We start from the raw sequence: 26,908 nt of genomic DNA, 5'->3' as shown, positions 1-26,908 counted from the left end.
TAGCCTTGCCTCTGGTCCTCACCCACTAGTCACACTTATCGCTCTGTGTACAGTACAGTACAGTTGATGTGATATAATGCCACTACATACCTAAGGGGTAGCACAATGTAATATGCTGTAACATTATTTTGATTTAGTTTTACCCTTGATAAAAAGCGGAAATGTCTATGTCTCATGCGTAAAATGGATTAAAAAAGAAGTGTTAAAAATGTGTCCGTCGGAACCTGAAGAGTCCCCCCACCCACCCATATGTACAGTTTATTGTGTGGTCTGCATGCCTGACATGGGGTTGGCATGTCATCTAACTCCACACACTTTACTCAGAATGAAAGCAGGTGTTGATGTCTAGTTTGGATAGTTACATTTGTAAGCTATAAAGTGAAGCTATTTCCTTGTTTTGATTTGTCAGTAATTTCCCCACATTTTAACTATAGAAATGTATTTATTATTTTTTGTTTGCTGAATATCGATAGCTTTCTTAGCCATGCAGAATCCTTTAGTGAGGACCCTTCATGCCAAGGCTAGCAAGCGCTCTGTACAGGAGGTCATGCCTGCTGAGAGAATGGAGTGCGTTTTGGGCTGCGGTCCTGGATGGAACTATAAGAGATTGAGATGGAAGGTTAGGCCAGAGCAGGTCAGATCAGAGAAGCTGCGTTTCTACTAGAATGGGAGTTTTAAAAGTGTCCTCTATTGGATAATCCTCTACAGTTCAAGTAAAACTAAGGTTGAAGAGCAGCAGCAGTAAGAGGAACTGAAGACTACTGATGAAGCCTGGGAACATTGTCCGCTTCGCTGGTCCTCCTCTAGATGCCGCCAGCGTTGGGGTCGTACCCTCGTCGCTTTTTCACACTCCTTGCCACGGTAGGAACATTGGAAGAGAAGAAAAAACAGAACAGGCAATAAAGTGACCAGGCAATCGGGTAGTCAGGGACAGTTTGCTCCTAGGAGAAGTGTCTGCTCGTGTCACCATCGGCCTTTCCATGGCACATTATTGTGCACTAATAGTACTTTAGTAATTATAATGTAAAGCAGCTGTTCATGAATCCTCTATGTAGGTCCAGCTTTCTTTTTCACTTGTGGCCAGCAGATGATAAGGGGTACCCATTTTCTGCTGTAAGGTTGTAATGACATCCACCAGATTTAATTCAGAAAATGAAATGTTGCTGAGGCCCTTTGAGAAAGAGCATTACTTCTCCCTGCCTTTCATTCCCCACACGTAAGAGATAAGGGCAATTTATGCAGTTTATCTCTCAGAGTGGTTTTGATGAGAGAGAGAGAGAGAGAGAGAGAGAGAGAGAGAGAGAGAGAGAGAGAGAGAGAGAGAGAGAGAAAGGAAGGAAGGAAGGAAGGAAGAAAAAAGAATGACAGACAGGGAAAGAGGCGCATGCATGTGCTGCACACATACACACACACAACACACACACACACACACATACACACACACACCCACCCACACATACACACAGTGGCCACAGCAGGAATCTATCTAAGTAAGAAAAGCAACAGCTAAAGCTAAATATATAAAAGCCATATGTATAAGCAAATAGAATTGGCACACAGAAAAAAGAAGTTACCTGTGAAAGCAAAACAAATAGCATAACACCAGAAAAATACAATACCACGACAGGAGTTGTGTGGAACCTCCCCGTACTGTGGCTCAATGTGGGGCATCTTACAATCTCTCATGCAGTTGCACCAATAGTGGATGATAGTGAGCTGCCACTATTGTGATGGTCATGCAGTGCAATGTACTACCGTCAGTACCAGAGTCTGAGGGCAGGCAGAAGGGACTGCTTGGTGATGGGCAGTTCCACGAGTCCCATTGTTCCCCCCAGAGACGGCCCGCTGTCCGAGCTGGGCGGAGGCTCGTGAGGGGGCGGCAGACCATGGCAAAAAGCAGCCTGAGCCAAAACCCAGCGTAACTCACAACTGTGCCCAGTTTTGGACCCAAAAACCCCCAAGGAGTCGTAAGAGCAAGTTAAGTCAACATATACCGTAAACTGAGCTCAGCCTTTTACACAATGAGCTGACACATTTATACTCAACTCCACACCAATACACACAAACTTCAGGGAGGTTTGAGGGCTGTTAACTACATATCACATGAGGCAGCTCTTTCATGATTTCTAAATTTACTAGGGTTTTACTATATACTGAAAACAACATCTACTGTATATTGCGTGATCCCAGGGCTCCCTTGAAAAAGAGATTAAGATCTCAATGGGAATCTCCTGGTAAAATAAAGGATAAATAAATGCTGCCTTAGAATATTATAATGTATGAATGCTTATGACATCTAATACACTTTGAACAAGTGGTATTGAGTCTTCATTTCCAGTCTACACTAGTTACACAGCATGAAGCAGATGCTCCCTCGGTTTAGGATGAAGGTTTTTTCATGTTTATTTTTTTATTTCAATTTCTGTGATGACCATGCATGCACACCAAGCTTGAAGCTGTGCCCTTCCCCTCAGTTTAAGGTTCTGCTACAGATCTTACATAAGCGGGATGTCCCTGACCAAAGCCTCCACTCTTGTTTATGCCTCTCTGCGTGGTCACTGTGACAAGGCCCCACTTAGTGTTTTCAGCTGCTAGCGCAGGGCTCCCTGACAGGAAGCTGAATCACAGTGGTGCCGTTCACCATAGTTTACGCACAGCATGAGGCCTGCATCATTTCCTGCGCTTTGATGGCGAGAGCCTGTGGTAGCTGTTTGAGCACGACATGAGTGTGTGTCTTTGTTGCTTATTTTTGTTTTCTTTTGTTGTCTGCAGCAGAAGCTCAAACCCTGGAGTCTACAAGCAGAGAGGAGGAGGATGCCAGGAGCGTTTGGAGAGGGAGGGAGGGAGGCATGCCGTGCGTCGCTTACTTAAAGCCCCATCCAGTGCCCCCCAGCACGATGGCAGCCACCAGGATGGCTCCAGCGATGGAACCTATTATAAGATTGGTGGCGCTAGGACCTGTGTGTGGTTATCGGGGGGGAGACAGACATAAGCATGGGCCATAGGGAACTCCATACAGTAAGACACAAAAGGAAAATACACATGGACAGCATAACAGTGCTTTACTTGAGCATGCTTACCCAGTGAGTCTACAAACTCACCAGTTTATGGAAACACATCAAATAGCCTGGCGTTGGGCCTTCATGTGTTCTAATCTTGGGCTAACACTCTACTTCTGTCATCTGGACACACTGACATGGCAACATATACGCTTCCACTAAGTCGTCCACTAACCACTAACTTCTAGAAACATTCATTCCATGCTGTTAATGAGTCGTAAAGACTATGGGAAATGCATCCAGAGGGTGTTGTTCCCCTGCATTCCTAGTTCTTCATGTGTGTTGTGCGTATTCACTGCAGGGTCTACCTACTGCACTGCTGCATGCATCTGCTGTCATGAATATCAACTAGCCTCTGACAAAAGCAGGGAGGCTTTGGCACGCGGGCTGATGTGCACAGAGGGGAATGACCCCTGTGGATCCACACTACACCGACCCAAACAGGTGCCAGAATTTGGGTTCTCATGCCCCCCACAAGGCCCAGAAAGGGGAGGGTTGGACACCAGAGTCATCATACAAATACAATACTACAATATTACAGGACACAACATCAACACCAGTAGGAGAGAATGGAGAGATGAAGAGGAGGGGGGGGGGTCATCGGTCCATCACAGCACAGAAACATCCAGTCACAGAACACTTACAAGGTCAGCACATGACACACAAACAGCAGGACGCATACACTTCAGACGGGGGTCGTGAGACTACCCCATCTCTCCCCCCTCCACGTCAGACACACACTACACCAGCTTGGGGGGGGGACTGTGAGAGGGACAGATGATGCTTACTCTATGCCCCACCCTGTGCCTCCAAATATCACCCCCAGGGCCAGTATGGTCCCTGCTACTGCCCCTATCAGCCTGTTTGTGGCCACATTCACTGCGTAGAGGGAGAAGGAACATTATTACCACCTGCAGAGAACAACCAAAAAAAATAGCCTCCGTCCTGTCACCTTGGCAACCACGGAATTATCCATACCCCTCCTACTTCCCCTACAAGCGTATTGGCCCGGTGCTAGCGAGCCTGGCTAACAGCTCTTGGACCTGGCGCTGGAAATAAAACTGATTAGACAGAGTAAATTTGAGAAGGAGATGGTGACACTTTTGTGAAGTCTGATATGTGATTGAGGTAATATACCAGTCTTTGATGAGTAGTGCTGAACCATGCATGAACAATACTGCACTCAGGACACAGAGAGATCAAAAGTTCATATACACAGTTGCATACACAGCACAAATTTGACTGTCAGCGCTCATTGATAGGCACTAGAGCCATTTACGACCAACATCAGAAAACACAGTGGCTAAAAGCTTTCTTCAAACCAAAGTAAAACATACAGTAGCTTAGGCCATTTGTACATTCATTCATTCACTCTTAAGTGAACGAGACTTTGAAATTGTGTGATTGTACTGTTATTTTGTTCAGAGGACAAGGCATAAACAAACCCTTGGGTCCTTCGTCCTCAGAGGGAGCTGGTTCCTTTGGTGGGTCGGGCATGCTACAGTCAGTCCCTGCCCAGGTGGTGTCACAGCTGCATGTGCCTTCATTATTGCAAACCTGGGCAGAAACAGCAGAGGGTGTCAAAGAGGGACGAAGGAGCGCAGGATCCCGAGCAAGCAGTCACAGGGACGCTTTAAAAGCACTTCTTAGCAAAGCAAGGGTACGCCATTATGTCTAATCCAGAAAGATGGTATGATGTGGCAAATAGAAGGATGTCTGCATGTAGAGTTGAATTGAGGCATCTAAAATGTGCTTGAAAATTCTCATTATGTCATTCACAGGAACGCTTTAAAAGCACTTCTTAGCAAAGCAAGGGTACGCCATTATGTCTAATCCAGAAAGATGGTATGATGTGGCAAATAGAAGGATGTCTGCATGTAGAGTTGAATTGAGGCATCTAAAATGTGCTTGAAAATTCTCATTATGTCATTCACAGGAACGCTTTAAACGCACTTCTTAGCAAAGCAAGGGTACGCCATTATGTCTAATCCAGAAAGATGGTATGATGTGGCAAATAGAAGGATGTCTGCATGTAGAGTTGAATTGAGGCATCTAAAATGTGCTTGAAAATTCTCATTATGTCATTCACAGGAACGCTTTAAAAGCACTTCTTAGCAAAGCAAGGGTACGCCATTATGTCTAATCCAGAAAGATGGTATGATGTGGCAAATAGAAGGATGTCTGCATGTAGAGTTGAATTGAGGCATCTAAAATGTGCTTGAAAATTCTCATTATGTCCAGTAACTTCCCCACCTAATTTTTCCACATTAACAACATGCTTGTAAATCTATCCCAGATCCATGTAATATAATCTAAACGGCATACGTAGGTTGTGATTCATGCCCGTGTTTTTGTATGATTTCGTTACTTTGATGAGGCCAGAATATCAAAGATACTTCTTTCTGCTTTCTTCTTTCTGCTTCTTACTACATATTACTTTGTTCATTGTAATGCAGCGGGAAAACTTGGCAAGTCTGAAAATTAGATCCAGGAATGGAGATGGAAAATATGGCTTCTTTAGAAAGCCCCAGGGGTTTACCGATCAGCTCTACTAACACAGAACACCGTACATCCGCACACACAGCAGTGTTCACTGATTCAACACTCTGAATGACTACGCTCAAAATGAACTACTCTGAGTCTCAACTCCAACAGCTTTGGCTTTCAGCATTTCATGTACTCTAGTTGTGTTAATGCCTTTTTTGTAGGGATGTAGGGATATTATTAGGTGATGACCTCCATCCACACACATCAGAGGACGGTACCACAGCCTACACTACACATAGATCAAGAGAAAAATGCAGCCCGCCTCTACAAGTTCTGAGCTCACCTCATGTTATGGACAGATTCTGAGGTCAACATCCTGCCATCAGCAATGTTTTGACATCCACCCTTCTGTGGTCACTTTTCACAATTAAGTTGTGGAAATTCTGTCAGTATTGTGTCACTATACATAACCACAGATACCGCTGCAGCGGTCAAGCAGCCAGTAGCCACTCACCCCATGGGCTGAACACACGTGGCCATTTGGGCTGGGGCAGGCACTCAGGTTGAGGGACTGAATGGGCAGACACTTGCGGTCAAGGCACATCATGGACGGACCACAGGGCGTGCCGTCCTGCACATAGCCTAGGTCAGTATCGTCGTCCAGAAGCACATGGCCCCCACTGTGAAGCCAAAAGACGTGAAGTCAGACAATCATCCCACATTGACACACATCACACATGAGTCATCTGACCCAATTTGGGCTGGTTGGACTTTCTACAGAAATGAGTTCTCCCTCTGTCTGGGGACAGAAGTATTCAGACAATGGAGAGGGCAAAAGACTAGCGTGAAGACTTTCCCTGACAGACAGCTGTGTGCAGTGAGGCTCTGACCTGCAGTCCATTGTTTGGCCGTGGTGGTTGAAGCTAGTTGGGGTGATTTCACCTTTCATCATTCCAATCCGTGGGGTGCGGCCAGTGTTGGTGCACAGCAGATAGCCACAAAACACATCACTGTTGAATGTGACAGAGATGGAAGGAGAGAGAAAGAGAGAGAGAGAGAGAGAAAGAGAATGGGACAAAAGGTCACCTTAAAGTGGAAATGGTTAATAACTTGTAATTTGCAGAGGTTTGTAGATCAACTAGATGATAAAACAAGGTCAAGTGGGCAAACATACAGATGAAATGAATGAATTTCTTGAATTTCCCCTTGGGGATCAATGAAGTATCTATCTATCTGTCTATCTGAAATGCGTTCCCTCTCTGTACAGTAAGTCCTTTTGTAGAAAAGTGTCTGCTAAGTAAATAAATACTCTTGCCTCAGAGCATTATCAGCGCTTCTAGGGGACACTGGTATATGAGTCGATGTGTGTGCAGAGAGGTCTGGACTCACTGCTTGCTACATGGGAGCCACTTCTCTCCGTCCTTTCCGCAGTTGCCTTTCTCTGTGCCTTCGGTGTTCAGCTTCTCGTAGCAGAACTTCTCCGAGCCCCCGGCCGCTGCGAGACAGGAAAGGGGACAGAGCAGGGGCAGGGGGAGGGTGAGATGGACAGACAGGGAGAGCGGATGGGGGGGGGGGGGGGGGGGGGGCGAGAGAGCCCCGACTGGAGCCAGCTAGCCAGCGCACACATGCAGAGATCAGGGCTATTGATTACTGTCTGCTCTGGGATTACTGTCTGCTCTGCCTCCTTGCTCAATGACAAACAAGGCGCTTAAGTCTCTTAAGGGAAGCAGGAAGTGGATCCACTCACCAAAGCCCCACACGTATTTGCATTGGCTTTCTCGAGTCTTGCATTCTCCACCATAGCAGCGTCCCTGGGAAACAAAGTACATTTCTATAAACCAGGCCAAAGGCACCTACCGCAGGAAGGTCATTGCATTACTCTCTCAAATATCCCATTTACATGTCAATCTGACACTGTTGATCTCTTACTGCTATAGTCAAAATGCAACAATTACCTGGTTAAGATGACAGAAGTAGCCATCTTGTTTATGAAGATTTGGTGGGCACTGCAGAGGATACACATTCAATTCAATTAACACATTACTGACAATTATTTGAACTTAGGGAGCTAAGTGTATTTAGGGAATATGGACTCGCCTTAAACGCCTTAAAAATGTGACTGGGATGTAACTAACCTGTCCGGAGTCTCCTGAGCATGTCTCGGAAATGTCACAGTCGTTCACCGCATAGCGACAGCTAAAGCCTCGGCGGTAGAACTGCAGCAGAGGGGCAGACAGGCTCACATGTTAACATCACTTCCAATCAGTTTAGATGCACCAGCTCAAACAGGACGTAACATCTCCCTCCCGCCCCCCCCCAACCCCAGCAGAAAGCACTCACCAGACAGGAATTGTTGCAGCAGGGGCCGTCACTGCAGTGAGCACCATTGGACAGTGAGCATTTCTTACAGCACTCCTTAAGGCAATCCTATTGGACAGCAAGTATGGAGATTGGAAAATGGGGACCCAAAACAATGTCATTCTTTGGTAATATTGTTTATTTTTTTTAATTATTATTGCACCAGTAAGGTCCCTTTTGTATGGCACAAACGTACAGTACATTCCTAGGGTACTCCTCATAGGGAAGACTTATTACCTTGATTCCATAATAAATCACTCACAAGTGTACACAGCATTCCTCTGTGGGTTCTGATGAGTCACCTACCCCTTTGACGCCACAGTCACACTCCTCTCCGACCTCCACATAGCCATTCCCGCACTCAGTTGGCTCAAAGAGCTGGGGAGGGAAGTGTAGGCACAGTTAGATTGATCCCACTGAGGCTGGGGAGCAAGGTTGAAGGCTTTTCCTGTTTTGCACGAACCTTATTGGGCCTGTTGAAGAGACAGGAACCCCCGCCCTTCAGTAAGAACTCCTTATAGTCGGTGATACTACATTTGGAGAACTTACGGGGGTGCTGTATCCTGGCAAAGACAAGTCCACACATGTTTGGACGTTATGTAAGGTTGTTGTTCAGATTTGCTATCAACAGACCAATCATGCACAACCACCAACACGCGATGGAACAGGTCATTCCTCTGGACAATACTCAGTGATGTTGTACTCGTAAACAGACACACAGATGGCACGTGTGGGGAGTCAGAGCTGCTTTGATGTGCAGATAAGTGCGGTGGCGTGCGCTGAGTGATGGATGGATGTGTTCAGCAGCACTCTGCCATTACCTCCCTGTATACTATATTCTTACCATGTCATTACCATACTTGTGTGCACTGTATGCGTTGTGTCACAGCATTAATTGCTGTGTGCATTTGTGTGAAAGGACATCTGCTATTTTTAGTGTGTAACAAATAATGCATGTATGTGCCTGTATGCATGTGTGTGTGTAGTATTAGTAGTAGTAGTAGAATTTGTCCCCAATGGTATTTTTTGTTTTGTTTTACAGCAGTGTGTGTGTGTGTGTGTGTATGTGTGTGTGTGTGTGTGTGCACATGCATGTGAACATACCAATGTTGTTGTGTATATAGCATGTATGTGCTTGCATGCACTATTAGCATAAGGAGCAGTGTCGTGTAGTGTAGAGAAAGGAGACTTACCCCGTGTCTTCCATGATGCATCCCACCCAGGTATCTAGGCAGCCACACTCCTCTGAGTCACAGAAAAACAAAAACATATCAATACACCAAAGTTCAACATTGACAGAAGCCGATACCATCACTGTCTTTATTTGAGTTGTTTACAAACATTACAGGTATAAAACATAATGATACATATATTATTTGACATGAAATATCTGCAGGGAAAGCATTTTAACATGTTAACAGGTTATCCTGATGATGTGCATGACTGCGTTGTGTAATGACAAGTGATTGATGTACGTACTTCGCTTTTCTGGATCCCACTGAATGCCCAGGTTCTGAGCCAGGCTCTGAGACAGCGATGCAGCCATGGTCCACGTCGCGCCGTACTGCAAGGAGCAAACAGGAAACAGTCTGTTTGTTCACAAGGAAGTTTATTTGTTTACTTGAGTGGGCTCACATTACTGGACATGACCAGTGGAAAAGCTCACCTCATTGACCCCAACTCCTCGGCTCACAGAGCACATGCCCCCAAAGTAGCCCACACTGCTCCTGCGGTAGTGGAATGTCACATTGCTGCAAAACAGATGCGATGTCATGAGGTCTTACAAACTTGGGTGTTTTCACAAAGTCTAAGTTGATGATTTATTATACCCAAAGGGCAACAAACAATTAAACAATGCCGCCACTGACTCGATGATTTGATGAAAACATGTATAGACATGTCATTCTTCTGATGATAATAGTTTTGAAACGTATGGTGTGTTAGGTGTGTAGGGTGTGTTATTTTCAAAATTGTTCAGATAAGCTCATATATCATCTCTTTAGCAATTAAACAATGTAACTGTGTGATCTCCGTAATCATATTTCATCTGTGACAAAATACATGCCCATTTCAGTCTGAGAGGGACTTTTAAGAGTGACAGTGACCCCATCTTGCGAGAGCACTCACGAGAAGAGGTGCACGGCGTCGGCACGCTGCTTGATGTGCTGCTGCCGGTACTTGGAGAAGTCCCTCAGCATGTCCAGCGGAATCACACTGATGGGGATCTGGTCCTTGTCCATCCAGACCTCCATGGCCATCAGAACCACACGAGTGTGAAGCTGCTCTTTGAAGATCTTTTACAGCAACAGGTTGGGATGACACAGACATGAGGAGAGGGAGAGGGAGGGACAGAGAGAGGGGGGAGAGAGGGAGAGGGAGGGACAGAGAGAGGGGGGAGAGAGGGAGGGGGAGGGAGAGAGAGAACAGGGACAGGAGAATACCACTGGGTGTAATTTGGTACAGGACTATGCCTGAACAAAACAACACAAAGGACACAGCAGAGTAGGAGCCGGGGAAGACAGGACTTTGTTATTACATTTCACATCAGAGATGTTCACATACATACTTACTACTGTCATTTTACTACTAAACCTACCAATATAACAATCTATGTCACTCATTTGTCTGGTTAGTGTACTTTATTTACAATACGGATACTTAATAGTATATTAGTATACCTAATAGTTACATATATGATATCAAATAATATGGATGTTTATTATTTTGGTTATTAAGTTATTTGTGGCTGATGTACTGTGCTTAAAAATGTTTCCATAATTATGACCTGTTAAAACCCATTTAACAAGCATGGCTCTGCAAGCAATTGTGATGGTTTTCAAGTGCCCTCAAGGGCTTCTGGCTAATCTCAATAGGCACCCACATGCTGAAAACTAAACCCTTTCAGAAGGACATTGCCAACACATTACAACTTCCAATCTCTCGAGAGACCACACTACTCACAGCATCCACAAAATTGACCACAGACTTGGCAAAGTTCTTGGTGTGCTGCAAGTTCTTGTGCCGTTTAAACTGTGAAGACAGACACACATGTCGCAATTATGAACAGGAGGGTCCACAGAAAAACATGACATTCCCTTTCCACAACTAGTGCGTACTGGTGATGCAAACACACCCCCGCATACTGAGTGTGCTTTGTGTCTAATCAGATGCTAGTGAACATAATACTGCGCATATGGCCCTGAGGCCTCTACTGGATGGATACTTATGGAGCTCACATAGCACTGGATGACAACTGTCTGTGACCACAGCCCCTTGTTGGGCCGTGCCTGCTGAGCTGCTGGGACCAGGCCGGATGCTCTTCAGTCAGACAGTGACCCTATGGATTCAGCTACGGTAAATATGTCATCTCCTGTGTTCCTGCTCTCACGTTACGGCGGAGAATGCAGTGAGGCTGTAGCGTGTGCTGTGCAGTGCAGCTCACCATGTTGTGATCACTGACGATCATGATCTCCAAGTACTTCATCTCTTCAAACACATTACGTGGCATCTAAAAGAGGTGAGACACAGGCAAAAATAAGCCACAGCCTCAAACAGGCCGAAAAAAATCTTCATTGCAGATCAGTTTCATTACGGGTACTATTTTTGTCTATTAAAAGGTGACTGACTCTTCATCAGTGTGGAGCAGAGTAAAATAAGCCTGGAATAAGGCTTGTGGAGCAATACCAATGAGGAACGTTCTATTTATGGTAAATTATGGCACTTTTCAACAACAAGTGTCCAGGCTGATTTAGGGGAAGGTTGAAGGGCCACAGCAGAGGAGGTTTAGTGCCTTACAGCTCGCTTTTTCCTGCGCTTCAGCCAAGACATGTCATCTAACTCCGAGAGCAGCTCCTCCCCTCCTGCTGTGGAGACATACAGCAACACACTGCCACGTTACCATGGGAGGAACGCATTGCATTTGTACTGTTTCCTCACTATTAGCTTTCCATAGTCATACAGTCATCATAAACCCATGTTATGCTAGGAAAATATGCATGTGTGGGCTCACAAATGTATTTTTTTTTTGCATGTATATGCATGTGTGGTCTCAGTTGCGGGTTCTTTTCAACAACAATGCTTGAATTTCCCCTTGGGGATCAATAAAGTATCTATCTATCTATCTATCTATCTACAGCTCAAAGAAGACACTCAAGCTAACATTCCTCTCCTTATCTTGCTGGCGAAGATGCAGCAGCAACATGTGGCTCTGCGTAGCTAATCGGTGGGTGGCCGAGCTGATTTGGGAGAATGATTCGCAGGTGGGCACTAAATCAACTCCAGCCCACTCACCTGCGTCCTCCAGGTCCTGGCGGCTGCTGAGGGAGGCGGCTCTGCGGAGGGTGTGGGGCCGTGCAGCACTATTCTGGGGGTCAGAGAACAGACGAGAGGGGCTGAGAGCCCTGCGGCTTGGCTGCTGCACCAACACAGGCCCAAAAGATCTGATGGGAAACAGCTTTACAGACTACTAATCACTTGCTTGTGTCCGGATGCAATTTTTTTGGTCCATTACTTGTCTTGGCTTACAGGAAAAAAACATTATGCTTTCCAAAATTCCTCCTGATACTTCTAGTGTAGTGCCAGTTTATTTATTATGTTTCTAGTGCTAGTTTCAAGTGTATTTTATTTTATTTAATCATTTATTTAAAATTAATTGATTGGATTTAAAAAATCAACTTAAAGTGGGCATGAGTAATGTTTGGAAAAGAGTACTTCTATTTTCTGCGGTATGAGTGACAAAAGAATTGACATCACTGGCCACTTACAATAGAGTGAGTCTGTTCCAGGGGCTCAATTAGATACACATAGACTCCATCATCAAACATTCCACTGAACGCCACAGAGAAAAGAGAGAAACAGAGAGGGAGAGGAGAAAATTGAAGAACATCGATGAGAAGTCAATATGAGCCTGAAAGCATTTGTGAGCGGACATGTTCTGATTGCAAATTTCCCCCAAATTCCTGACTTACTGCAGCCCGTTGCAGGTTGACAGGGCGGCAAGTGAGTCATTGATTCCTCGAATTTGACCATGGTAGTAACAGTGCTCTCCACCCTGACAGAAAAAAATCAACACTATTATTAAAGACAGCTCCAAAGAAAACAGCACAGAGTTATGACCAACACAAACCATTCCACAGTTGTTACTTAAGTTTTATGAGGGCAAAACCACTGAGTGAATGCATAAAAACAATAACATTGAGAATGATTACAGTGATCATCATTGCCTTTGTCACAAAAACAACTACATTTCATTTGCAATGACGGTAGTTTGGCAAAATGACAACTGAAGCAAAGTCCTTTTAGGCAAGTCCCTCCACTTGGTGGCCATATTGTAACGCTTTTTGGGCATGAATCGGGCATCTATTTCAGGCAGAACTGTGTGTGCGCAAGGCTTCACGAATCACAACACACCAACCTTGCTCGATGTATTCACAATATACCGCATGATTGGCACAATGTAATCACGTCAACTTTTGGTGGCGGAAGGGCCGGAATATGTGTAGACGACTGCCATGTTTGCGTTACGAACTAACCCCATACATTACTATGGGAGATTCTTTGAATGCTGTTTCTCCTCATTAGAACGTCTTCACAACATAAAAAATTGCAAAGCTGGTGTACTGCACAGCTGGTGTATGTCCCAAACAAGTTAGTCACACACTGTAGTATGGATGACAAAGGGGCTGTTGTGGTGTCCAGGAGACCGCCTGTTGAGAACGCTCATGTGCCCTTTAGCAATTTCCCCTTTTATCAAAATATGAGTCAATCTTTTTACTCATCTGCATCCAATGGAGGGAAATGCTTCAGCGCTTACAGAAAAGGGTTCAAAGCTGCGTCTTGTCAGCCATCACTTGTCCTTCCCACTGGTCCCTGAGCAAACATGGACAGTGTGCATGTGGCAGAGGAATCAGAGCACATCTGTGTTTACTTGAGACAACACATGCAGCCTACAAAGCTGCTTCGTCAAGATTTCGAATGTCAGAGGGACACAAAAGATCGACTGGGTTTACCCTCAGTGCACCCGAGCGTCAGTGCCATCGATGGCAGGCACGTGTGCTTTTTGTTTGGGGTGTATGGCATCATTCCATCAGAAAGAAGACGCATGAGGTGGGACAAGAAGATTCACAAACTTACGTTTTACTCAAATATTTTGATGCAGATCATTTAAATTCAATGCATGACCATTCTGAAATGCAAATGATATGATTATGCACTTCAAAAGGAAAAAAGTGTGGAATGTCACACTTGCTCCCATCAGGAATTTTTAATGACTTTCACCAGTGTGTAACGTTTCAAGCTTATACGCTCTTCATCAGACTTGAATATCAGACAGACTGTCGCCTTATTATGCACTTCAAAACATTTTATTTTTGAAAGTGTTGATTTTCACATTCATTTAATTAAAAAGAGATGGTTCTGAAATTGAGAAATGAGATCTGAAATTAATCTGTGAACAGCCATGAAATGTGTTTGTGAATTTTCTTTCAGACGTTTGGAAAGGATGGAGCATGTGTGTCCGCATCTTGCAGATTCAACATCATAGATCATTCCCATCCATCTGTGACTCAGCGAGAAAGGTGAAGGGAGGACACACATACACACACACACATGCACATGCGCGCGCACGCGCTCTCACACACACACACACACTCCCTCTCTCCCTGTCTCTAATGCACACTCCCCTTCCTCTGTCTAGCCTTCCCACGCTGCATTGCTACTGCAGCGCGAGGCTGGTCTTCTGGTCACGTGGTCTGGGCTTGGGGAGAGAGGGAGAGAAGGAGAGAGAGGGAGAGGCAGAGAGAGAGGAGAGGGAGAGAGAGGGGGAGAGGCAGAGAGAGAGAGGGGGGAGAAAGACAATGTGTGTGAGAGAAAGAGAAAGAGGAGAGGGGGAGAGGCAGAGAGAGAGACGGGAGAGAAAGAGAATGTGTGAGAGAGAGAGAGAGAGAGGAGAGGGAGAGAGAGGGGGAGAGAGAGAGAGAGAGAAAGAGAATGTGTGAGAGAGAGGGGGAGGCAGAGAGAGAGAGTGAGAGAAAGAGAGAAGGCAAGAGAGAGACAGAAAGAGAAAGAGAGAGAGAGTGACAGAAAGAGAGAGAGAGAGAGCTGCAGGCAGTCAGGCTATCTGAGCCCTGCTGAGTCAGCGGCCCTGTTCCTGAGCCAGCCTGAATCAGCAGCAGGAGTAGCAGCAACACAAACCTTTTCTTCTGCAATCCCCCCCCCCCCCCTCTCTCTCTCTCTCTTTCTCTCCCACAAACACACACACACACACACACACACAGACACACACACAGACACACACTCTGTGTCTCATCCATATTTTTTCTCTATTCTCTCTTCACACCTGCTCCCATCTCCCCAGCTGCAGTGACTGCACTCAGTGAGCATGGGCCATCGTGGCCATGTTCTAGTCATGTTAGTGCTCCGTGTGATAACACCAACGAGAGCTACTCCAGGGATGCTCTCAGACACGTCATTAAGGAAAGAGAAGCAACGGAGGTTTCGAGGGGTCTGCAGCTGTCGTGACGTCCAGGTGGATGGCTCATAATGCTGACTACACAATGCTACATAGCCCAGAAAGACTGAAATATCCTGCCTGCATCAGTTCTCTTGCGATTGCTCAATGTAATTTTGGACACTTCCTTTTTTTGAGACGCAAATCTTCATTTTGACTCATGTCTGCTACATCACAACTCGCCTATGACTTAACTTTGTTGAAACAGACCAAAATCGTTTCCGCTATTTCACCACACATTCACAGCTCTGTGGACCTAAGCTATGATTTAGTTAGAACTCCGGGCCAAGGAAACCCCACCAAAATGACACCTCTGGAAAACGTGGATGAGGATAGCATGCATTCTGATACTATGACATTACCTTTGAATGGACGGGTTTGCCCTCTCCAACATGGATCTCCACATAATCTGAGGACAATAGATCACTGTAGAGATAAACATAAGGAAACACTTAATTTGGTAACACATCCAAGGGCCTGTCATGGCTAGCAAATGCACCAGTTCAATGATATTGTAAAACACTGGGAGGCTCGGCATCAGCAAACAGAAAAGAAGAACTTGACAAAAAATACAACCAGTAGCCGCAGAGGCGTCCCATTTGTGTAAAAGATATCCAGACATGATTTCCAGGAATGAGTGAGATGTTGTGGTGGTTCATTGCACTTATGTTACAGGATTGTGAAAGGTCCTTTTTAGTCTCATTTAGTCTTCATTGCCACAAAGCCCGTTCCGCTCTGTGAGAGTTTACTCACTCTGTCACTCTCAATACATGGCTAGGATTAATCACAATGACGAACTCTACTCTACTCTTCTACTGTTGGTCGCATTAGGTTTAAAAATCAACACATCTGTTTATTCAAGCACACAACACTTTGAATGATCCAGGCCTGTCTAAACAGGACATCAGAGTGATGCTCTAGTCTCGCGTATATCTCTTCTGGCAGCGTAGATCTAAAGAGATAACATGAGTCCACTGGGAGGGATGATCTCTTTCAGAGGCCTGATTGAGAGGGACAAACTGCATCTGTCAAACCTCTAGAAACTGTTGGGCAGAGAGGTGCAACATTACATCTGGGAAGAGAGCACTGAGTGGAACCATTCCCACTCCCGGGATACGCTTTTCCCTTGGGCACAACAATTTATGAATTGCCATGACACTGCTGTCCATTCTTTCCTGGTCATTTTTAGCGCATTCTTTGGGGAAATATAACCCACTCCTCATCTTATCAAGGTTACCACGGCGAGATTTCCATCATTTTGCCAGAGACTGCTGACCAAGCGCTCGGCTAACAGTCTGACTCAGATTGTTTCAAATAAATGGAACACTCTATCACAGCAGCACATCCAGTGATAACCTTAAAGCACGGCTGCGGGGGGGGGGGGAGCCTCTGCAGCACCCACTTCACCTTGAGCCGCATCACCGTCGTCCTCCAGGCTGCCCGCAGCCCTCGCCAGTCTGACTCAGCGCGCCACGCTGCCTCACACACGCACGCACGCGCTCACTCACACACACTCACTCACACACGTACTCCACTGCCGTACATCTCCCTCTCCCTCTCTCTTTCCCATGCGTCATAATGGCGTATTTCAGCACAACCTCTGCTGGGGTGAAGGTGAGGCACCAGTGCCGGAAACCCCTGCACGGAGCAGCAGCGGCGTCGGGGAGGGGAGGGGAATGGGCGCTCTTTTGAGGGGGCTTTTGTTGTGGGCAGATTAAAGGGAGACGGTGGCTGTGATGCTGAATGCAGCTGAGCACACCGAGCAGTAGCAGTGTGCAGTGTGTCTGAGAGAGAGAGAGAGAGAGCGAGAGAGAGAGAGAGAGAGAGACTTCTGAGTGGCGAGCTATTTTTAGAACCAGGGATGAGGCAAGGAGGAGAGAGAGTACCACAGTACTCTGAGAGTGTAAGAGCATGTGTGTGTGTGTGTGTGTGTGTGACTGTCTGAAAGAGAGAGAGGGAGAGAGAGAGAGACACTGAGTGAGTGATGGGGAAGTGCTGCATTATAGTCAGACTGGTGGGAACAGAGCAGTAAACGTGCAAGTCTTGGGTGAACTTCCGTGTGTGGACAGATCTGTGTGCAGGGCGGGGAGGGAGCAGCGGGTGGATACATGGCAGTGCAGAGTGACAGAGGGCAGGGCAGAGATGAAGGGCAATCCTGTCCTCAGCACTGGACCCAGAGGACACCAGATGCCCAAATGCAGCTGAAACGCTGCAACACAAAGGCAAATAAAATGCCCAGCTGCCAGAACCCCCCCATTAAAGCACGCTTCTGCTGCTTTTCCAACACTCTAAAACATCCCAATAACTGCCGTGACTTCTAATTACATCATGTTTTACAGGCAAAGAGAAATTTATATGATGGAAAAACACACCAAACTTAAAACCAGACTAAATCAACACTCCCCTCCCGGGGCAATCGTTAAATAATGAAGCCGTAATAGTTGCCCAACAATAACAATGAATATAATGAAACCAAATGAGTTGACATTGTAATTTTAAGAGAGGCTCATGCAATATTCAGAGTGCTAGAGTGCAGAGCTGCACTGGAGAGGCTCTTTACAGGTGCTGCTGGAGCAGCGTGCTTTAAGTTGTGCCCACTGGCAGGACGCAGCAGACCCATCTATATTTAGATCTGCACTGTCGCAGCTCTGATGCCGTTCACAACACATATGCGCGCGCACACACACACACACACACACCCACGTGTACCCAGCAGGTTTTTTGTTAATCCTGTGTTCTATTACTTTAACAAGAAGAGGCAGAAAGAGGAGAGCAGCTCAAGAACAGTATGTAAGAACAGTCACTCCAAAAACATGCCTTTCTCCCAGGCTGGCAGCAGCCTGATATATACAGCTCTCAACCACCCTTCTGCTTTAACATCTGCAGAGGCTCTGACTTGATGGCCGTGTGGAAATGGAGTGTGTTCCTTATAGGCATGTGGGCTTTCTGTTAACATCATGAAATAGCCAGCCACAATATTTCCATAAAATTAGTCAGCCGATATATTTCCATGGCCATGGACTGCGGAACATCACTTTTCCTTATGTAGAAAATCATGAATGTGTCATCTTGCCAACTGCAGCACAGTGTGACTGCAGAGCATTGTGGCAGTTATGTCTGGCGGAGACCAAGTTAGCCTCACAATACCTCTCTTAGGCTCACCAACCCTTGTGGATCACTGTGCCTAAACTCATCTACAGACTGTTGCTTGTAATTACCAAGAGACATGTGAGAAGCTTGTGTGAATTTAATGAAATAAATTACTCAAAAATGACACGGTACAATAAACACATTTTACTCTTAGAAATCAAAACCTGAACTAATCAAAAGCTCTGGTAACACTATCTCACCACAATGCACCAACTTTTCACAGTCTCACATCTGAAAAAATAAACAGATCTGGAGACCACCATGTTGCATGAGTCATAATACAATAATATCAATTGCAGTACCACTGTGATCCTGGCCACATGTCAAGCTTGTTGCAACACATAAAAGCACTTACTTGTTTAAAGATAAGTCCAGCACAAATCTGGAACCAAAGGCCTCTAACTGAAAACTGGCTTGAGCAAGGTGGACCACCTACATGGGCAAAAAGGTGCACAAAATTGGTATGGAACATTTCAACAATAAAAACAAACTACCTGCAAATCCTCGGACAGATCCAGAGATTCTGGTTGCTATTCCTACTTCATGGGCCAAGACATGGCCATTACCCAGAGGCCTGGCTCCAATATTCAGACTCACATACCACATATTCTACATACAACATCCAATCAGTCATGCCTCTCACTCTACCCTCCATGAACATCACAATCCACACCATCTCAAAGTCTCAGTTTAAGAGCCTTACCGGACTCTCGCTAACTTGATTCCTGGTGCGAGTGTCCAGGTCATGGTAGGTGCTCTCTGAGTTCTCATTCAGGTAGTAGATTAGGCGGGAGGGGTAGGTGATCACATGCTCTGCTGCGGCGTGGGTAGTGTTCTCCCAGGCTCCCGCTGCTGCTGCAGCAGCCTCCTGCTCCAGCAACAATGACACTGCGTCCCTGGCAACCTCATTCTCAACTCCTGAAAAATTAGCAGAGGGGATAGTATGCTGTGAGAGTAAGACATTGCTTTGATAAAAAAAACAGAGGGTATATATGAACTACTGAGGAATGTCACACTAAATGTGATTTGAACTGGGACAATTTGTGACATGACAACCCAGTGCTGGTCATCACAGGATGTATGTCAGATGGCAGTGACAGGAATTCAGAATCACAAAATAAGAGGACCACAATTTCTGAAATAAACCAAAGCATCATAGCCATGGAAAAACGATACCTGAACGACATTGAAAATGGTTCTAGGTGAATTACATATGTCATAATTTACTTGCAATTAATATATTCTAACCTTGCACAGCACGCCACTGTGTTATTGCTTTATCTTTACAGTTCCAAGACGCACATACACCTTTATGAACAAAAGATGCCGGTAAAGAAAGATCCAGGTTCAGCCATCACTTCTGTCACTTCGTAGGCTGTTAAACTGTCCTCAGCATTCATTTTTCAAGGTGCTTGAGCTACATCCTTCCAAACCGCAACGACATGGCAAGCTAGGCAAGCTATCCAAGATATTAACACAACTCTACACTGAATTTCCTGTCTAAGAAATAGTTTGCAAAACTGATGTATTTAATAACATTCAGTACGTACCAAGTGACGCTGACGCTATGGACAAATGGAGCCAGGAAACAAGGATGCTCACAAGCAGATTTGAGAGAAATATCAAATGCATGATTCATAGTTGATGTTTAAAATAGCGTTATGTTAACACGTCAAAGCAATAAATCGCTTGCGGCCCATTATTATATTTAGGGGAAATTCTTCATCTCCTCAGGGGCAGGGTTGTGTCCTGCAGCAGTCGGCGGGCGGGGACAAATAGAAGGCGGTGGCTATCCACGCGAAATCACCGTGTTGGCTCCTCCTGATGTTGCATGCGCGCAAGTGTTTCCCTCACGCCCTACGCACAAAGAGAGAGAGAGAGAGAGAGAGAGAGAGCTAGTGTGCTAAGTGTCACCTCTTGAGATTCCAAAGATAAGATTCCATTTAGATGACAAAAGGGGGTGGATACGCATGTTTTCCCTATTTTATACAGTCTATGTTTTTTTCTCTCAATATAAATAAATGGGGAAAAAAAACTTGTGGACAATATATACTTGCTTTCTACGATGATTAAATAATATGACTTAGCAAATTTGCAGCAGACATCATCCTATGATGCATCCTTATTCCCAATCCTCATTGTTAAAACCAACTATCTGCCAGAATATGAAAAAAGATGTTCAAGTTTCATAAGTTTATTTTGATGCACTGGGGAACACATTCTGGTGGTATCTGAGAGGTCCACAGAATTATTATAATTTGCCTGAAATCATGACCATACCACATTACAGTAACTATAGCGCTACCAGAAGCCCAGTGCAATCCTTCATGATACTACTAAAATTTCAGGTAGATAGAGGTCTATACAGTATAACTTTGAAGTATCCATGGGTCAAGAGTCTATGGACAAGGAACATGTATGTTATATGTAAATCATTCCTCTTTGATCCAGGCAGTCTGCCATTACTGTCACTCTCCAGGTGTTCTTGGGTCTGTCTGTTTCTGGTGTCCATTTCAGTGCTATTTAGGGGGAAGTTGTTGTGGCATCCTAAATACATTCATTTACTGACTTTATTTGATTTCTGTTCAAATGTTCTTGCATTCTGTTTTTTTTTTTGGAGATTTATTACCCAAGGCAGAGGCATGGCCATTTTAATGAGTCAACATCCTTAACATTCTTGAATTTCCCCTGGGGATCAATAAAGTATCTATCTATCTATGACAAATAGCCTTTTCAAACAAAATGTTGACCGTAATATCAATGGGTTGAGTGTTGTGATGTTTTGTGAGTTGTGTAGGCCAAAGTATGGGGAACTTACCAAAATAAAAATAAAAATGTTCACTGAAACAAAGTAGTTTGTCCATAAAACCACATGCTGTATAAAATTCCCCAGTCACTTTGGGGAATTTTATACCCCAAATTTATTTGCAGTTTGGAGGAAACAGTAAGTCATCAAACTCACAGAGTGTCTCCTTTTTCCTCTTGGACTTTTGCTCTATCCTACTCCCTGTGTATGGTCATTATACAATATACATCACTGAAATGCATTTGCAGAGTGAAAACTGGAGGGAACAGTTTTTATTCCTGTGCCTCCTTCAGTGCAATGAAAACAATGGGCATCAAGATATGAATACAAAATGATGACTAGGGTCTCCAAAGAGTGAGTGTGGAGTGAAATCTGGAGGTGCTAAGCTCTCTGGAATGGACACCAGTACTGGCACTAAAAGAGAATTCCAAATGTGTTGGTCAAATCTCAGCATCTTTCATTAAGAGCCTGGGGGTAGGTGCTTTGTAAACACATAGGCTTAACCAGACCGATCTGTTTCTTAATAAACATTTTAACATCCTTCAAAAAGTTTTCCCAAACACATTTGCAGGGTACATTCTGCTCTGTTAAAAAGGCGCACACAGGGGAGAAGGCCTGCATTAAGGCCCGAGGAATTCACTTGTCTTAGCCCATCATCACACTGGAAGATATTACAAACCACTGTTGCGAAATACATAATTGGCAACAGGCTATTGTTTTAGGAAATGGAGTGACAAGACCCATGACACAACAGCTTGGTGGTAAGACTCAGCTGGCTTTGATCGTGGCCACTGGCTCCTGACAAACCAACCAAGAGCAGAGCAGATTCACTCCATCAGATAGGCAGTGCCAGGGACCGATTCCTCATTCCTCCAGCCGTCGTGCTGGTAAATGCCAGCTTATCTGCTGTAGAGCATGGTATGTCTCAGCTGTCTGAAGTACAGGACGTTCCTGTTGATCTGACGGAAAAAATAATTGAGGGAATACATGTTTTTCACATTTTCTGGATTTATTTGCAGTGGATGGAAAAATTAACAACAGCTTGTTTTAATGTCCATGCCAGTATAGCAAATTGAAGCCATTTCCTGTTTGCTTGACAGTAATATTAAATGTCTACAGTTTTTAGGCATACTCTGGATCTAAAGGAGGCTTTGCCACATTGTGAAGTTCCTAACTCATGTTATTCATTAGCCAATTTTTCAATGGGATGACTATCTTTTCAAGGCCTATAAAAGTGGGTCATATATCTGCACATAAGTTAACAACAGCTTTGAATTGTGAATTTAGCCATTGAGATAATGATGGCAAGTTGTTAGGCCTATGAGGCCTGTATTTTCATTTAGGCTAGGCTACTCAATCCTTTTAAAAATCTGTTTTGGAAGACCAATGGACCTTGTGGACAGAAATAAAATAGCAATAGGCTTTTCCTTCTTTGCAAAAATGTTCAGCCTCCGATTTTGTGTTTAATAACTGACTAAATATAGGCTAGTGACTAAATGGTTTCAAAAAGTTTGAGGTGTTTTTCATTCCACGTCATTGTCGATTGATGAAGTTGTTAGGGGTACCTGCAGAATCCAGGACGATCCTTTAGTGTGTTTTGGAACGGTCTGATAAATTTCGAATAACCAGAGTGCAAATGAGCAGTTACAAAATAGATGTTCTTGGAATTAATTTGTTCTCTTGTTAGTGTAATTTCGAAGCCAATTAATTCGTCTTTATTAGAGACAACCTGTTGTCAGTCACCACCACTCTTGTTACCGCGTAGTCTACATCGACTGCATTGTCGTCGCTGCAAAACTTGTTGAACACGCCCTAGACCTCCAGTCTATCGGACACAGTATAAAATCGCCACAACCGAGAAGGAACAGGGGAGAGCAAACATCAACCTCAGGCGTCAACACAGAACGTGATCGACATCTATTTAGTGGGCAACATTAATTTGGAATAAGTTTACATCGAAACTGAGATTTTAAAGACGACTATCCACCAACAGTCTACGTGTTCCTCTTCGGAAATTCTGCTTGCAAGACGTTCAATTTTCTTGCAAATGCCGATACAGACCAATGATAAAGACTGAAAGGTAGGCTGGAATCCTGAACAGAATAAGTTCCTCCGTAAGATTTAGGCTAAATCTCTGCTCGTTCATACTCATGATGGTGTGGTAGTAGGCTACTAGAATAATAAATAGGCTAGTCTACTTTAACGATTTGTTGGATTGTCCTCTTTGTAGTCTACACCAAAACCCTAGCCTATATAGCTGAAAAATAAACACGTTTTTCGGTTGATTTAGGCCATCGACTTAGAAGCACAAACCAGATGTAAAGAATGGTCCATTTATTCCAGAGATTGCCATGCGAGGGCGAACATCCGTAAGCATAGGCTGGAGATAATGCTGGATAGCGGTTTAGTCCAGTAGACTATTTGACCTCTGTTCACATGTAGCCTAGATCTAACGTTTTGGAGAATGATGTCCTATGTTGTCTTATTATTATTATACAGATCAGATAATTCAGCATTGTCTTTCGACACTTTTGAAAAAGTTGGAAAATGCATTCTTATGCTGGCAAAAGTTAGTGATGTTTGAGCAGGGTCAAGCGGCTTTGAGTGACGTAAGATGTTATAACATCTGTTTAGGGTAAAAGGGAGCCCCCAGAAGAAATGCAACACAGGATATAGACAGTTCAGTGACTGTGTGCCCTATGCTATGCAAACTGGAGAAAACATCCTGATCAAGCAGTCATTCTCAGAATTCCTCTAAATTTAAATAGGGAAAAGTACTGTAGGTCTAACAAGCCCCGGGTTATAGGCTATGACAAGGTTCACACCAAAATGAAATGATATTGACTTGCTGTTTTTCGACAGGAAGAAGTCAAGGTAGAGCCACCAAGTAATACAGGTAAAATAAATTGTTTATCTTTCTTTCTTCATAAAACCTTTGTATGCCCACAGCAATGTGATTAATTTCAACAAAGTCACTGCAATATGCACTTTCAATATCCTATTATACAGCTATACCGTTTTGTGTATTATCTCATGTTTCTTATATATTGTTTGTTTTACAGAGAGTGACAGTCATTGTGGAATGATGGACCAAGACTATGAAAAGGACTATGAAAACTACACATATGACTATTTAGAGTATGGCGACTTTGATGACCCCAAAGGAGGTTATACACAGAAAGAAACTCTGCATATAATTTCAGTGGTTATTTATAGTATTTCCTTTGTCCTGGGTCTCTCTGGGAATGGAATTGTGATATGGGTCACAGGGTGCAAAACCAAGCGGACTGTGAATAGCCTATGGCTCCTGAACCTGGCTGTGGCCGACTTTGTCTTTGTGCTCTTCTTGCCTTTCTCCATTGACTACGTGCTCCGAGATTTCCACTGGCACTTTGGACTGGTCATGTGCAAGCTGAACTCCTTTGTGTCGATGATCAACATGTACGCCAGTGTGTTCTTCCTGATGATCCTCAGCACCGACCGCTACATCTCGTTGGTGCACCTGAACTGGTCCCGGACCCACCGCAAGGTGAGCCGAGCCAGGTGGCTCTGTCTGGGGGTGTGGCTGGCGTCGGCCACCCTCAGCTGTCCAGCGCTCATATTCCGCGACACTATGGAGTATCACGGTCGAGTGGTGTGCTTCAACAACTTTCACGAGCGCGACAGGCACATGGCGGCTATGAGACACATCACGCTGGTGGTCTTGCGCACCACGCTGGGCTTTGTACTTCCTTTCAGCGCCATCTGTGTCAGTGGCATCCTGCTCACCATCAAAGTCCGCCAGTCCACTGCTGTCCACGTCTCTCGTTTCTCCAAGACCGTGTCCGTGGTCATCCTGGCCTTCTTCTTGTGTTGGATGCCCTTCCACACATTCAGTCTCATGGAGCTGTCCATGCACTCGTCCCTGCTGCTGCACTCAGTGCTGAAGACCGGCTTCCCGTTGGCCACCAGCCTAGCGTTCTTTAACAGCTGTGTCAACCCTCTGTTGTATGTGCTTGTCAGTAAGAAGGTCAGAGGCTTGTTGAAACGCTCCTGTCTTGACATCACTAAGACCTCACTGCGAGAGTTTAGCCAGTCAATCTCAGCCACGAAATCGGCTTCCCTGCCAGCCATTAGCCACTGCCTACCTGAGTCTGTTGTATGATTTGAAGGCCTTTCCACAAAGACTCAGTGTGGAGATTTACAGCAGACGGTTGCAGCCGTTACATGTTTGGGAGACTTTCCTGTTCCAAATAGACATGAGCTTGTTTTTAATGGGTTTTACTCATGTTTACTTTCTGTGGGATAGTGTGCGTGCCTGTATTTACACGGCACAGAGTGCCAAGTTCTGATGACAACAAAATGCCCGGGGTGGAAAACCAGAGTAAGGAAGAAACCAGCCTTGCCTAAGCTACATCTTGGACACAGGAAAGACACAGGAATTGATTTGAGTGAATACTTATCACCCCTAAATTGACAAAATAGTCAAACATCAACAACACTTTATCTGACTAAAACAGTTAGAGTGTGCACATACCGTATACAACGTTACAGTGAAATTTCATTGTTAAAGTGAGTTGTTGTTTTGATTCTGGATTGATTTTGTCCCATTCAACGATACTACAAAATTTTAATGTTTTACCCAGTGTTTTGTAGTGTTTACCCCATTTTTAAGTGTAATTATTACCTAATATATCCTAATATACAGTATATTTTACTCTTATGTTGATTTAAATCAACTGAATGTATGTTCTCACAATTTATACAGTAAGCCTTATCACTACTGGACCAGATGCTTGTAAATAACTGCAACTTTTCCAAATGGCAGACAAATTACGTCATTGACTGTTTGTCCATGTCCCGGTAATATAATCTGTGATTTGGATGAAATCATGCATTTGAGTTACTACAACTTATCCATAGGCGTTTTTATACTCTACTCCACCATCTTCTGGTTGGCTTGCAGAAGTAGCCTAACCGGCCTGAAACATTTCAGCAGTTTGCTTGCACCTAGTTCCAGTCCTCCCAACTTAAATGACTGGTTGATGACTCCAGTGAGCTGCAATATTAGCTAATTGTTTCTTTATCTCACAACAGTTATTTGACTGCAGTCTTTAAGATTATGGGAATGCAAAATTCTCAGGATGGTTTAATCAAAAGTTTTATTTGAATGAAAATGGTCACTTGAAGAATGTCAATCTATTTCTTTTGAAGGCCTATACTCATGCTAATAAATTCCTGTCCATGATGTCTTTCTCTTAATTTCTTAAAAAGGTAACATAAAAATAAAGTCTATGTAACACATCACTTGTGTTTAAATACCTGTGTGTTTAGCCTAATCTACCAAACAAAAGACAAATCGCTTGACGTTTTGTCTTTTCTCCTAAGCACTAACTCCACACGGATGTGTTCTGAAAACAATGTAGTGTTATGTTGAATGATGGGCAGTTATTTCCTGTTATTTTTCAACAGCCGATAAACAGATGTTGGAACGAGAAGTTAGAATCAGATGTTTCACATGCAAGGCCATGAATACTATCTTATGCAGCCAACACTTAATGC

General features: G+C 44.4%; 2 protein-coding genes across 6 annotated transcripts; one reads left to right on the top strand and one right to left on the bottom strand.

Moving 5' to 3' along the window:
- Positions 1-422: 422 nt before the first annotated feature.
- LOC121702102 (disintegrin and metalloproteinase domain-containing protein 23) lies at positions 423-20,398 on the bottom strand. Of its 4 annotated transcripts, none has more exons than XM_042084169.1 (26): positions 20,112-20,398; positions 19,265-19,479; positions 18,917-18,993; positions 15,774-15,837; positions 12,872-12,954; positions 12,668-12,731; positions 12,195-12,267; positions 11,700-11,767; positions 11,347-11,412; positions 10,866-10,934; positions 10,032-10,198; positions 9,571-9,655; positions 9,384-9,468; positions 9,098-9,149; positions 8,368-8,467; positions 8,211-8,282; positions 7,887-7,973; positions 7,682-7,762; positions 7,502-7,552; positions 7,294-7,357; positions 6,936-7,041; positions 6,437-6,556; positions 6,061-6,226; positions 4,505-4,616; positions 2,868-2,958; positions 423-852 (listed from the first exon to the last, which is right to left on the bottom strand). In XM_042084169.1, exons 1-26 carry the CDS (start codon positions 20,191-20,193, stop codon positions 804-806), a joined length of 2,349 nt encoding a protein of 782 aa, XP_041940103.1. In that variant the 5' UTR covers positions 20,194-20,398; the 3' UTR covers positions 423-803. The 4 variants fall into 4 exon arrangements, 3 of the variants coding, with proteins under 3 accessions (XP_041940103.1, XP_041940104.1, XP_041940105.1); XM_042084170.1 differs by having other exon boundaries at positions 11,700-11,764; XR_006028522.1 differs by lacking the exon at positions 2,868-2,958 and having other exon boundaries at positions 3,848-4,616; positions 20,112-20,397.
- Positions 20,399-23,195: 2,797 nt separating this feature from the next.
- On the top strand, positions 23,196-26,653 carry cmklr2 (chemerin chemokine-like receptor 2). 2 transcript variants are annotated; one of them, XM_042069088.1, is made up of 3 exons: positions 23,196-23,447; positions 24,234-24,263; positions 24,430-26,653. In XM_042069088.1, the coding sequence occupies exon 3, from the start codon at positions 24,450-24,452 to the stop codon at positions 25,509-25,511; it is 1,062 nt and encodes a 353-aa protein (XP_041925022.1). In that variant the 5' UTR covers positions 23,196-23,447; positions 24,234-24,263; positions 24,430-24,449; the 3' UTR covers positions 25,512-26,653. The 2 variants fall into 2 exon arrangements, with proteins under 2 accessions (XP_041925022.1, XP_041925016.1); XM_042069082.1 differs by having other exon boundaries at positions 23,197-23,447; positions 24,230-24,263.
- Positions 26,654-26,908: the final 255 nt, after the last annotated feature.

Source organism: Alosa sapidissima, chromosome 2, assembly GCF_018492685.1.
Source record: "Alosa sapidissima isolate fAloSap1 chromosome 2, fAloSap1.pri, whole genome shotgun sequence".
Lineage (NCBI taxonomy): Eukaryota > Metazoa > Chordata > Actinopteri > Clupeiformes > Clupeidae > Alosa > Alosa sapidissima.
The sequence above is the reverse complement of the archived record's forward strand: the minus strand, read 5'-3'. Positions and strand labels throughout refer to the sequence as shown.